We start from the raw sequence: 14,664 nt of genomic DNA, 5'->3' as shown, positions 1-14,664 counted from the left end.
GGCCCCTAGTGGTACGAAATGAGGCGAAATGAAATGACAATATAAAAGTCCAAAATCCTCCACTGACCAGAATTCAAAGCATGAGAATGAAGAATGAATGGATGGACGGATATGCATTTAAAACGATCAGTGGATCCGACATACAGTGCCTCACATGCACAGAAGCTGGCACAAAACAATAGTATTACTGACCAAGGGACGGCTTCTATAGCACGATGCTGAATCGATTATGCTTATAGTCGAAACGGGTCCAAAATCCAGTTCATCAACCCCTCATAATGGTATTTATTGCCAGGAAAGTAGAACTATGCTATGTGTAATGTTGCGGCACTAATCAAAAGTAGCAGAGACTTGCGGTATTCCACTCATTATGGTACTATTCACAGGTAGTGTAATCCGCACATGTAACACAGACCTATGGCGTTTTGCACATTGCGGCGCTATTTGCAGGCCACGTAAACCTATGGCATTCCTCACATAAGAGGACTAACCATAGGGACTCGTACTATCCCGTGGAAGTCCTCACATAGCGGGAACTGAGCACAGGTAAGGCAGAACCATGGTGTTGCTAATCCCATGGTGTCGCTCATATAGGGATACGAATCACAGGTACTGTAGGACCCACATCCTGATTCACACACTGTCGCTACTAATCACAAACCTATCGCGTACCTAACATAGTGGTACAACGCACAAGTAAATGCAGCCCATGGTGTTCCCTGCGTGATGGTACTAATTACAAGTAATTTCATGGTTCTAATTGGATCATCCCTTGGTCGCCCCTTGTAGTTGCCTCTTATGACAGGCAGGGGATACCGTGAGTGAATTCACCTGCCTCCCCCACCCACAGGGGGTGACTCAAGATGAAAATTACAATTATTGAACGTACAGTAGGCCTATATTGTTTCAAATCTTAAAAGAAACTTAGCACTAAAATATATTCTTCTTAATGATGATCTTTTCAGGATATAATTTCTAGAATGTTGCTGCATCCATTCTAGAAATTAATGATTAAAAATCACTTATCAATCAATCAATCAATCAGTCAATCAATCAATCAATCAATCAATCAACACTGATCTGCATTTAGGGCAGTCATCCAGGTGGCAGATTTCCTATCTGTTGTTTTCTACCTTTCTTAAATGATTGCAAGGAATTTGGAAACTTATTGAACATCTCCCTTGGTAAATTATTCCAATCCCTAACTCCCCTACCTATAAATAAATATTTGCCCCAATTTGTTCTCTTGAATTCCAACTTGATCTTCATATTGTAATCTTTCCTAGGCTACTTTTATTTAAACACACCGCTCAAACATATTCGTCTACTGATGTCCTTCCATGCCATCTCTCCACTGACAGCTCAGAACATACCACTTTTACAGACTATAAATCTCATTTTAAATCCATATTAATGGTTAAACATTTTACAAATTGTAAAATTGCTTTGATTATCCTCCTAGTCAATACTGAATAATACGTGCAATTAAGATGGAATTTTAAATAGACGTTTCGACCCAGCATAGGGTCATCCTCAGTAAAATATATATAATAAAATAAAAAGCACTAGGCACAACACATAAAGTGATTGTTAAAAAGCTTTTCCTTAAAAACATGATGAAATTAAAAGATTTGAGGTGAGCTCGAAAACTGTTTTAACGACCACCACCTCCTATATTTTAATTTTCATCATGTTCTTAAGGAAAAACTTTTTAACAAACACTTCATATTGTGTGTATAATGCTTTCTAATTTATTATATATTGTACCAGAAACGCCCATACTTAGCTGTCTTGGAAAGCACGGATTTATGCAAAGTGTGTACGATCCATGTTGGAATGCGTACGGAGAGAGAGGTTTTCAAAACAAACTATTTAAATTGAACTCTTTGTTTATTCATAAAAGAAGACAAGTTACATATCACCTTTAATACAGCCAAAGTTGGAAAAGAGAAGTGAATGTCCTTTGTGTTGTGGCAGGTGATGTCCCTCAATGCTGGTACTCCTTCCCACACCATAGCTCAGCTCTCTCTGTACCATGGGACCACGTGAATTCCCATGACGACTGGAAGTTCTGGAAGTTCTGGCAGATCGTAAACGGTCTGGGAATCTAAGTTCCAGGGCTCCCTCATTCGGTACAATCGCGTACACTCGACTGATCATTGGAACAGTTTGAAATTAAATTGAATGGTTCCCATGAAGGGGATAAAGAAACAATGTCAATAGAATCTATCACAAACATTTCTTTACTATAACTGCACAATGAAAATAAGGAGATTATTCTGCAGTTTGAATGTTAACAGATCAAATGCACATTCAAAAGCAAGATTCAATGGACACAGTTTTTAAAGATTTTCAAAAGAAACATTTCACTTGGCACAGTTTTGAAAATAAATCATTCACTTGGTACAGTTCTGAAAAATTCACTGGGCACAGTTTTAAATAAATTCAAAGTAATGATTCACTTGTGCATTTCAAAGTACATGAAGTAAGAGGACACATATGCATAAGAAGTTTCGTTATGACCTACTATTGTCAGAATTATTTACAAGTTGGTGAGACTACAACATGCTAAGTACAGAAGTATTAATTTAGTTCCGCTTCACATTCTATTGTAACACGACACTTGATATTTACAGAATGTGAATTTAGTTACATTCACACGCGATAATATCGGGTATTTATTTACGAAGGTAAATAACGTTTTGTTTACTGAGACCACTTTGTTATGTATAATACTACAGATAGTATTGTCACGACCTTCAACTACTTGTACAAGAAATTAATTTCTCTTCATTGAAGCCAGTTGGTTAAGTCTATTCAACTCTAATGTAGAATAAATGTTAATCAGCTTTCGAGCTGTATTTATGAACTTCTAGTCTTATGCACTGGTATCCTGAGTCAATATCTCCATTTAAAGATAAAAATTTCATTGTTCTGTATTGAAAAGTATCACAGTTAAAAAAGAAAATAAAGAGGTTCAACCTATTCAATACAAAAGAATAAGAAATGCAGTGAATACATTCTTATTCAACAGTAAGTAGAAGTGGTACCGATTTTGACCCTAGTCCAGGTCATCATCAGCGGATTAAAACATGAAAAACAATGCATAGGAAAAAGAAAATAAAAGATCAAGTTCACTCCGGATCAGTAGAAGAGGCGATATAAAAATGACAGGGGTAGACACTGTAAAATTCAGAAGAAGTAAAATGTAAGTCACTTAAAAGAAACAGTGCGTAATTTTCTGAACAACAGTATGGCACACGCAGTGTTAGGCAAAGTCTTATAATGTTTATGAAAAGCGTACGTGTTCGATTGTGTTTTGACTTTGTGCCTGACAGTGTATACAAGCTAGCTCATTTAACCATTCTCTGCTTTTCATAAACATTATAAGACTTTGCCTAACACTGCGTGTGCCATACTGCTGTTCAGAAAATTACGCACTGTTTCTTTTAAGTGACTTACATTTTACTTCTTCTGAATTTTACAGTGTCTGCCCCTGTCATTTTTATATCGCCTCTTCTACTGATCCGGAGTGAACTTGATCTTTTATTTTATTTTTCCTATTAATTGTTTTTCATGTTTTAATTGGCTGATGATGACCTGGATTAGGGTCGAAACCGGTACCACTTCTACTTATTATTAAATAAGCATGTAATCACTGCATTTCTTATTCTTTTGTATTGAATAGGTTGAACCTCTTTATTTATTATTTCAATTTTAACTGTCAATATCTCCACTCGAAAGAAATAAAGAATTTGAATCACACTCGGAAATTGACGACCTAAGATTAGCACTCGACATTCAAGTAAGTTTGAGTTCACAGTTCCAAAATCTAAGTTGAATTGCACAGTTCTAATATAACTTGAACAATGCAAGTCCGATGTACACTACTCGGAATATGAACTGATTGAAAATATTCAGACACCTTTATACAATGGATTTCTGTCAAAATTCATAGTAACACACTGGTAGAATTTTGTTGTGGACCATCCTACAGTAAGCCAGCATAGCTAGGCTGTGAATCACACTCTGTCGTGTTTCCTGGTCATTAATTTATATAAAATCAGCTGATCAAGTCACGAGATTTCCCTATAACTTCAACTTGCAATACCTTTGTCAATTTTCCATGGATTTGCTTGAGACTTGATATTTATACACAATTTAGCAATGGCTACATGGTTATGTAGTCCAAATCATGATGCTAATTTTATTTATTGAGTTATCAGGCATGGAACTATAGAACATTCTATATGACGTAGCCTGTCGTGGGCTGACCAGCACCGAGCTATTTCCTCACCAACTGTGGTTGGCTAATCACACGGGCAATATTTTAAGCTTTAAATACTTCAAGTTGGGGTGCTGTACTAGCATTCCTGGTTCATTTTCCTCCTGCTTAGGGGAAAGAAAATTGGAACAAATTTTTTGTTTATCTTCTATATCTCTCTCCAAGGATTTTTTAAGATTAGCAGCATTTAATATTCCCTCAGCACTGCTGTTTAATTTTTCCACTTGGTATGCACCATTGGTACATACAGAAGCAATCCCGTACAGTCCTAAAAAGAGGGGACAAATTTGGCATAGGTGATATTTTCAAACATAAATCTAGTGAACTTCCGGTTATCTTCATCTAGCAAAATATGGAAATAGGATGAAGTCATATCCATGATTGAAAAGAGTTTCACAAGATGAAACTTCCTTATGACATCCCAAAGTCATATTCTAAGACTAGTCTTTCATTTAATGCCCAAGCATCGAGGCATATGTGTAGGCTGCTGTTTGGTTTCCTGACAATAGCAAGGGGATTAATAAATGGAGTGACGCATTTTAAAATTATGCCATCACTTTCCATTTGTTTAATTAATATCCTAGCTTCATCCAGGTATTTTTCAGGGACTGGGTACGGTCGCTTTTTATATGGAGAATTGTCCTTAACATTCAGATGAAACTTGAAGTCCTTAATAACCCCTGGTTTATCATTAAATTTGTCTGGGTAACTCTTGAAGATTTCTTGTGTTGCCTCTGCCACTTCTGAGTCGAACTCTGGGCTTTCAACTGCTTTGGTGAGAAAGGTGAAATAATCACAACCTGCATCATAATCATCATCGATACGGGCAATCCCTGGCCCTCGACAGGTCTCAATTCATCGAGTCTACTCCCGTCATATTGAGTATCTTTGATAGGTGGAGCATCGTTCATCTTGCCGTCGGTTTCCTCTATTGGGGTATCAAATTACTGGCTCCTCACATATTCATAATTAACCAACTGAAACTCTACAGAGTGGACATATTGGCAGGGTAATCAATTATTCCTCCATATTTTACAAGAAAATCAGATCCCAATATGACATTGAACTTCATCTGAGTTAATATTGGGTTGAAATTGTACACCTTCAATTTCAAACTCCACAATGCCTGTAATTTGCATTTGATACTTTTATCTGGTACATTTCCCTTTATTATCACCTGGGGTACAGGTATTGTAAGTACACCATCTTTCCCCCTTTATGTTCTCTATCAATTTGTCAGAAATTAGGGAAGCCTGAGCTCCAGAATCTATCAAAGAAGTAACATTGATGTTGCTTATTTTAATGTTTATGACTGGAAGACTAAGCTGTAATTTTGGTTGTGCTAGTATGGAGTCTTCATACAATAATTCTGTATTGCCTAGATACCAGTAGTTAATAGCTGTAGTACAAAGTATCTCTCCTCCACCTGGGTTTTTAGGCAATCTCTTTATTGTATCATTGGTTTCTTTTATTGCTCCCTTTTATTCAGGTTTTGTTTCAGACATCGTTTCTCCTCCTAAAGTTTTTCTGGTATTCCAAAGAAGTAGTGCCTGGTAACCCCTCATCCTTATTTGTATTTTGAACGTATTCATGTGTCTCTCTCCATCTGGTTCAAATTTTTGCCTTCTTCTTCTTCTTCTTCTTCTTCTTCTTCTTCTTCTACTTAAGACGTCGTCTCCAAATGGAGGTAGACGATCTACACGGCCAGCTCCGATCTTGACGTTGCAGCCATGCCATGTGGATTTATCGGAATATCTCTCAGGATCTTTAATGCAGTGGTTTGCCGTTGCCTTCTGCATTCCAATGCCGTTGACCTAACTGGTTCCTCCACCTTTGGGAACAATTTCTTGTCCCCAGGACAATAGAATGCCCTTACCCATACCCGCTCATCCACTCTCAAAGAGACTGTTGGCACTTGGTATAGGGGATCTCCTTATACCGGGAGATAATCGGTCCCTTCATTCATTAGCCGCCTGCATATAAAAATTATCATTTTTATATGCAGTCGTTGCCCCCTTTCTACTGCGGGGAGGTGAATGTCAGGATTTCACCGTCACTGAAACAAGGACCAAATGGCATTTCCTTGTTTCTCTGGGAATCTTTATCATTGTTTGGTGTATTTGTAGGTTTCCTCCAAGTTTGCTCACATTGGTATGGTGTCCTTCCTTCATATGGACGTCTCCTAAATCTTCTATAATGATATTGTGTGCCTCTTTGAAATTCCCTCACTTCTTGAGGTTCAAGGTTCCGTCTAAGTTGGGTCTTAACTTCTACAGGATTAGCTGTAGTACCTTTTGCCTTGCTTGGTTTTTGCAAAATTCTGAGTATGGGCAGTATCAAGCCTCTTCAGAACTTCATCTAGCTGTTCCAGATCTTACACATTGGCTGCTACCAAGATTTCCTGTACATTCGCTGAAAAATGCAATGTCACCACCTGTATTAATTCTTGCTCCGGTAGGGGATGATCAAAGATTTCCATCTTCTTTAATTACAAAATCAGAAAATCAGAATAACATGAAGAATTTACAGCTGTGTTATATTTCCAAAAATATAATTGGAGTTTAATTAACCTTTTTGCTGATGAATTCTCTGACAGGCTGGTGCGACCCCAGTAAGGTTCATTCAATAACCTCATCAAATATTATCACCAATTTAAACATAAAATACAAGCATTAACTACAGAATAACATTTGGAGACGATATTATAACTCACCAGTTTGTTCCTACAGTGTTGGAGACAGTTCATGTTCGGGATCCAAGGTTCGATTCCACATGAGGTGGAAAAAAATTTCATCCATTAAGAAGATGCTTAGAAATTTTCATTTACATTATGGGCTATGCCTATTATATTTATGCACAATGCCAAGCCATACACACGATTAACAGCAGAAAGATTAAATTAAACACACAATATTGATAAATGTAGGGCGGTTATTGTCATAACTGCCTGTTTATAAAATCTGTTTGCTTTGTCCGCTACTCTCGCTGACGTCTCTTCATCCACAAATATCCCGAAATAATCCATTTCAGGGCATTCAGGGGTCAAATTATTATTTGACATAGCTAGGTTGCATACAGGTGTTGATTCACATAGGGAACATAAAATATTTTTCCCGAATGATTATGCACTAGCCATGCGTCTTGGTGGGTGTGCTATTTACCAACTGATTAGCCCAACAGCACACTAGGGACAAACGCTGGCAATCAGGAATGAGTAAGCTTGAAAATTTATAATGTCCAGTAACAGACCATTTATTTTTGTATTATAGCTAGGTTTGGCGCTTGAAATGCATACGCCTTCGGCGTAAAGTCGTCATCCGACTACATGGTCAGCCCTAGGTCAGTGTAATTTCTTCATCTCTCTGGCAGCAAATCATTACCTCTGTCAACGTTATTATTACTTTCTATCATTTCACTGATATCCTCAATATCAATACTGTCACTGTTGAAATGCACAAAAGACTCTATCTCCTCTAAAAGAGTAGAATATCCTCTGGGCGCATGTTATGATCATAAGCGCCAGCCATGATGGAAACACTAGAGTATTTGTTTACATGTGGTGACAAAAGGAAAACGTTTATACTACATGCTATATGCAAATAGAAAGGTAACTAAGTTGTTCTAAGGTTAGCTAATAGATGGCAGGAAGATATACAAATGTTTCAAGACAGATCAAATATATTTGATCATAGCACTGATGGCACAAATTTCAGGACAAGTATACCCGACCGCAGCACTGATGGCTCACTTCGCGGAGGATGAATATACTCGACCGCAACAGTGAATGAGTTAAATGTTGGAGTTTTGGCATTCCAAAAGCTTTTGATTTGTGCCTCTTTAAACTAATTGTAAATCCTTATATTAAATTTAAAAGCAGTGTTCCATGTTAACACCCATCCTTCTAATAACCTGGACGCCATACATAACTAATGATCGGGACTTACGCGATTTTTCTGGAAATATTCTTCTACATTAAGAAGAAATTCCTTTGCTGTATACTCCTCCTTCCTGGAAAATTTTTCTGGTTTATCTTCCAATATCCTCATCACTGAAGAAATTTTAGGTATTTTCCCACGAACTCCTTGGAAATTGGATGAGAAGGCGTCCTTTTCTGAGATACTCTGATATTTAAGTGTCTCAATTTTCCTTTGCAGTTCAACTTTTAACAGTCTTGACTTGCCCTCGTATTGAATTTTCGACTTCCTTTACTTCTTTTTCGAGGTCCTGTTTCACTTCTATTACATTGTGACCTATACGAGTAATTTGAGTATGGGCGCTATCTAATTGGGACTTGAAATGTTTATCAGTTTCTTCTTTCTGAGTTTTCAACAGGTTAACTTTGTTACTTGCCTTATTGAAATTGATTTTGAAGGAATCATTGATATTGTCTTGAATGGAACCTATCTTAGCTTGTGCTAGTGACAACTTTTCATGAGACTCCTTGAAGTCTGCCCTTGAGCTTTCTACTTCTTTAATAATCTGTTGAAAAGTAGGAAACGCAGCTTTCAAGTCCTCTACTATTATCTGCGCACTTTTTATCGATAGATTTGTGTACGGGTTTGAGGAGTAAGGAGGGAGCAATTCCAGTTCCAGTAGTACTGCCAACTGAATGGAAATGAAATCAGAATTGAATCGATAATATGATCGATCGATATGAATTTTGCTAAACCTTTGTTATCATAAGCTAACAACTGTGTCACACACACATTATACAACATTATATAACATTTCTCAATGCAAATCTTATTCCTAGAGTGAATTCTATAGTTTGGCTTTGCTGCGTAAATAACAACAGTACTAGTATGTAAAGGGTACGCCAGATGTCACACAGCGATGCATAAGCAATTCGTAGTTTGTGTTTCAAAGGTTGCCAGTACGAATCTCGAAGATTGCCAAGGTGCAAATCTATCCATAAAAGGTGCACAGTAGTGATGGGCTAGCGACGGAATCGAGTAGAATCGAGTAATGTGCTCTTAGAATCGGTATTACTCGACTCCAGACTCGAGTCCAAGCATACTGGTGTCGCTATCTGTGGACATGCCTTAGAACTAAAATCTACTGTACTGGAGTGCACGGCATTCAGGGTCACCCACAGAATATTTTTGTGGTGTGGAGTGCAATATGTTTGCTGCTGATGATTGATGTTGTTCAGTCATCGGTCGTCAATAATTCGATTGTTGTGATTATTATTATCATCATCATAGGCACTAAAGGTTGTGACTTACTAACAAACTGTCAGCTGTTTAGCTAGAACAGAATGACGTTCTGTCCGCTGATTTGCTGCGTGAACGTACGTCACATTCTGGACGCCTCTTCTTAATACCCGACATTATATCTGCCGAAAGTAAGATGTACATATAAACTGCTGTAATTCACCTGTTCCCCCGGACGATTGTAGGCTTTGGCACGGTTAGCAATAGGCTATGGTTACAATAAATCTGTCATACTACCGATCATATTAGCACATCTACGTCCGTGTATATGCATAATGGCTACATGAGATATAATTTACCAGTAGCGAAGCAATACAATGTGTGCAGAAATACCGTCTATAGTCTACAAATAGCACATGTTACCGGGCGAGTTGGCCGTGCGCGTAGAGGCGCGCGGCTGTGAGCTTGCATCCGGGAGATAGTAGGTTCGAATCCCACTATCGGCAGCCCTGAAGATGGTTTTCCGTGGTTTCCCATTTTCACACCAGGCAAATGCTGGGGCTGTACCTTAATTAAGGCCACGGCCGCTTCCTTCCAACTCCTAGGCCTTTCCTATCCCATCGTCACCATAAGAACTATCTGTGTCGGTGCGACGTAAACCCCTAGCAAAAAAAATAAAAAAATAGCACATGTTTAAAATACACTAATTACAACATACATACCGTGACAGGGATTTGAAATAATAATAATAATAATAATAATGTTATAACTTTTACGTCCAAGTACGTACATTTGTATGGTTTTCGGGGATGCCGAGGTACCGCATTTAGTCCCCCGGGAGATTTTTTACGTCCCAATAATTCTACCGACACTAGGTTGACGTATTTGAGCACCTTCAAATACTACCGGAATAAACCAGTATCGAACCGGCCAAGTTGGGCTATGAAGGCCAGATAAGCTATATTATCAATATTAGAATAGATGGCATATTCAGTGAAGTGTGTGCGAGACGCCGTAAACGGATATTTTCATATCTTATTATGCGTATTAAGTGGTATTATTATCGTTCTCAAGTAATTATCAAATTTAGGTTATTCCTTTTCCGCATCCATTCAGTTTTTTCATATCGTACCGCGCTGTCGCAATCCCATAAACCCTCAGCGACCGCTTGTACGCATGCTTCATCCATCTACGAGCCGGCGAGTGAGCGAACGTGTGACGTCATGCTATCATCGAGCCTTCGCAAGCGAAGCGAGTCCGAGCCTGGACTCGAAAGAATCGAGTACCGCGATTCCAGGCATCACTCGCGCACATCACTAGTGCACAGATAATATTTGGGTTTTAATATTTTCCCTCGTGGCTTCTCAGTCACGTGTAAGTATTTCATTGATTTCCGTGAACTTAAAATCCATTTTTGTATTGGACTCGCTAAATCATATTTTATTTCAGTACCAGCTTAAACAAGCCTATGTTCTACATTGACATTAACTTCTGCTAATTTATTGACAGTCCCCTTCTGGATTTGTGTACCGGTAACAGTTTCAGTCAGTTGAGTGATACTAGCATTGGTTGCAGCATTAGATTCCCTGAGCTGAGTGATGCCTTTTCCTAGATTAGTATTAGATTCATTAAGATGAGCCATGCGACCTTCTTAGTTAGCATTGGTTGCAGCATTAGTTTCAGTTATTTGGTGTCCTAAATTAGTGTTGGATTCGGTGATCCTTTCATTCAAACTAACCTTTAAGGCTTCTGTAACAACTAATATGTTTTCCATTTTTGCTGGTATAATATTTGAATGACATGAAAATATCAGCAAAATATGCTATCATTCACTTGTAAAAGGTCTCAATTTTACCATTAATGTTCAATGATTTAAAGTTCATTTTCATATATTCACTCAAATATTTAAAAACTATTTAACCTGTTAATTATTTTGCACTAGCAGATAATCAAAGTTCAATATTGTCTTTGAATTACAATCCTAGCATTGTGCCTCATATGAATGTCTATTTGCATTTACTTTGAAGTTTAGAATTACAAATTCACTTGCAAAATCACTATTCTACAGTAATAGAAATAATTCTGTCACTTATGAAATTGTCTATCCAAATCGAATTACTGATACGTCTTACTAGCATTCCTATTGAGTCGAGCTCCAATGTCATGGGTGCCACTCTTACCCCCTCTTCTCTGTACCAGAGATATTTGGCAATGGCAGAGCATTTGGTTGAAAAGAATCATAAATTTACAGACATTTGTAATGACATGGAATTAATACATTCGGCCAAAAAGAGAAAATTCATGAATGTTTTAGAATTAGAAATTTATTTTGCTCAAAAAAATTATTTGAATCAAGTTTAAATGAAATGCATAAAATAGCATTTAATCATTTAAGGAAGAAAAACAAACAAACAAACAAAACAAAAAAAATCTTGAAGATCTTAAATTTATTTAGGTATTCTCATTCAACATTATCAAAATATTAAAATTTTATGTAATGGTAATTTTAATAATATTTCACTAGTGTTTGTTTATTCACTGATATGGTGAATTATGATATATATATATATATACACTGTATACCAAAAAAAGACGCATCAGGAAGGAATTGTCCGATGGTGATAAAAATCAGTGGATGTGAGGAACAGGCATAGAAACACAAACGAACAAAAGTGCAGAACAATTGAATGATTTATTGCAGAGTTAGAGCATTACAAAGTGAGGACGTCGATAAGGTGTTGGTCCACCCCTGGCCTGGATGCAAGCTGTCACTCGATGTGGCATAGACAGATAATGTTCCCGGATGGTGTCCTGCGGAATTTTGTGCCAAATTCTCTCATGCTGTTGGGCTAAATCGGCAACATTCCGGGGATGTTCACAATCGCCTTCCCATGACATCCCAAATGTGCTCTATGGGAGAGAGATCAGGCGACCGAGCTGGCCAAGGGTGGATAAGGCAAGCTTGAAGACAGTTCATAGCAACACGTGTCATGTGCGGACGGGCATTATCCTGTTGGAAAGTAAGGCCTAGATATCGCTGAAGGAACGGTAACACAACCGGCCGTAGAATGTCATCAACGTACCGCTGTGCTGTCAGTGTGCCAGGAATGACTACCAAAGGGGTCCGGCTATCGAAGGAGATGGCACCCCAGACCATCATCCCTTGTTGTGGGTCTGTGTGACGTGTGATAGTCAAGTCAGGATCCTCACGCTGGTCTGAACGTCTCCAAGCACGTCTGTGGTTGTCGTCAGAGCACCATTGGAAATGGGACTCCTCACTAAAAACTATATGTCCCCTGTCAGTGCAGTTCCACATTGCTCAAGAGCGACACCACTGTAATCTGGCTTGACGGTGAACAGGCGTGAGTGGTAAATGGCGTAACGGGCGGTGCGAGCGCAAATTCCTTTCGCTCAGGTGTCTGTTGATGGTCATGGTGGACACGTGTGCGGGTCACACGCTGGATCGTTCATAACGATGACTCCAGTGCTGTGACAGCTGTTCTGGGAATCGCTCTGTCTGCCCGTGCTGTTGTGGCCCTTGGTCGACCTCTTCCATCCTGACACTGATGCCTGCCGTTGCTGACCCGCGCTTATCAGCATCGTCTGATCTCCGCATCACTTCAGCCCAAATGTCCCGTGACAGCTCGATTCGATCAACCAGCTTCTTTCAATCCGATCACACGACCTCTTCCAAACTCTGAAATCTGCTAGTAATGAGCACGAATCCTTCGGCGTGGCATTCTTAAAACCGACGTTAAGATATCGCAGTTGAATGCAACAGCTACTTTGAGTACACGCTTCAGAATCACACCTTATATACACCTGATGCATGCACAGTTCGGATGCGCGGGAGCTCCCGCTATTCATTCATTGGACACAAAACTGTAATCATTTGCATGTTCGGTTCAAATGTCTTTGTATATGTAATTTCCTTACAATCGGACAACGCCTTTCCGGTGCATCTTTTTTTGTTATAGAGTGTACTTCATTAAATCTTAGGCTAAACAAAAGATAGTGTTATATTGTTTTTTATTCTTTGATTGGACTTCACTGATGAAGGTAATGCACAATGTTCCTGAAACATACGTAGGTGGTTTGAAAAGTTCTCGGAATGTACTAGAATTAAGTATCTTACCTCGGTGGAACTGCTTTTATTTTTCAACATAGTCTCCCTGTAGACTAATGCATTTGGTCCAGCGATGTTCCAATGCCTTAATCCCATCTCGAAAATGAGATTCCTCCAGACCTGCAAAATACCTCTCCAATTTGGCTGTCAGTTCTTCCCTTGTAGAAAATCTCCGTCCACCGAGGAAAATTTTCAGCTTGGGGAATAGATGAAAGTCTGATGATGCCAAATCAGCTGAATAAGGTGGATGTGGCAACAATTCGTACCCCAGTTCATGAAGTTTTGCCATGGCTATAACACTTGTGTGCGGTGGAGCGTTGTCCTGATGAAAGATGACCTTTTTCCTTGCCAAACCAGGCTTATTTCGCGTATCTTTCCCTGTAGTTGGTCTAGGAGGTTTGCATAGTATTGCCCCGTAATTGTTTGACCAGTAGGAAGATAATCTATCAGCAGAATGCCTTTTGCATCCCAGAAAACTGAGGCCATGACCTTTCCAGCCGAACGCACTGCCTTTGCTTTCTTTGGTGGTGGTGAATCAGCATGTTTCCACTGCTTTGACTGCTGTTTTGTCTCTGGTGTATAGTAGTGGACCCAAGTTTCATCTGTAGTTACAAACCGGCGCAAAAAATCTTGTTGGTTGCACTGAAAACGGGCCAGACTTTGTTCGGACATTTCCAATCTGGTGCGTTTATTGTCCAATGTCAAGAGCCACGGCACCCATCTTGCGGATAATTTTTTCATACCCAATTCTTCGGTTAAAGTACAATATACCTGCTTAGAAGACATCCCTACAGCTTCAGCAATCTCTCGCACTTTCAGTCGACGATCCTCCATGACCATTTTACGCACTTTTGCGATAAATTCTGGGGTCGTAACACTTTTTGGCCGTCCACTACGCGGATCATCATCCAAGCTCTCCCGACCAAATTTAAACTCGCTGGTCCACTTGGCAACAGTTGAAAATGAAGGAGCAGAGTCCCGCAGTGTGTTCTGAAAGTCGGCATGAATTTCCTTTGCTTTCATACCTTTCTTTACAACGTTTTTTTTTTTTTTTTGCTAGGGGCTTTACATCGCACCGACACAGATAGGTCTTATGGCGA

General features: G+C 39.0%; 1 protein-coding gene across 1 annotated transcript in view; it reads right to left on the bottom strand.

Moving 5' to 3' along the window:
- Positions 1–1,894: 1,894 nt before the first annotated feature.
- LOC136875962 (uncharacterized) overlaps positions 1,895–14,664 on the bottom strand; it is a 186,562-nt gene continuing 173,792 nt past the window's right edge. Inside the window, exon 4 of the mRNA XM_067149595.2 lies at positions 1,895–2,152. Coding sequence (XP_067005696.1) covers positions 2,126–2,152 — 27 coding nt within the window. The 3' untranslated portion in view covers positions 1,895–2,125. The remainder of the gene's footprint in view (positions 2,153–14,664) is intronic.

This window comes from Anabrus simplex, chromosome 1 (genome assembly GCF_040414725.1).
Source record: "Anabrus simplex isolate iqAnaSimp1 chromosome 1, ASM4041472v1, whole genome shotgun sequence".
Classification (NCBI taxonomy): Eukaryota; Metazoa; Arthropoda; class Insecta; order Orthoptera; family Tettigoniidae; genus Anabrus; species Anabrus simplex.
The sequence above is the reverse complement of the archived record's forward strand: the minus strand, read 5'-3'. Positions and strand labels throughout refer to the sequence as shown.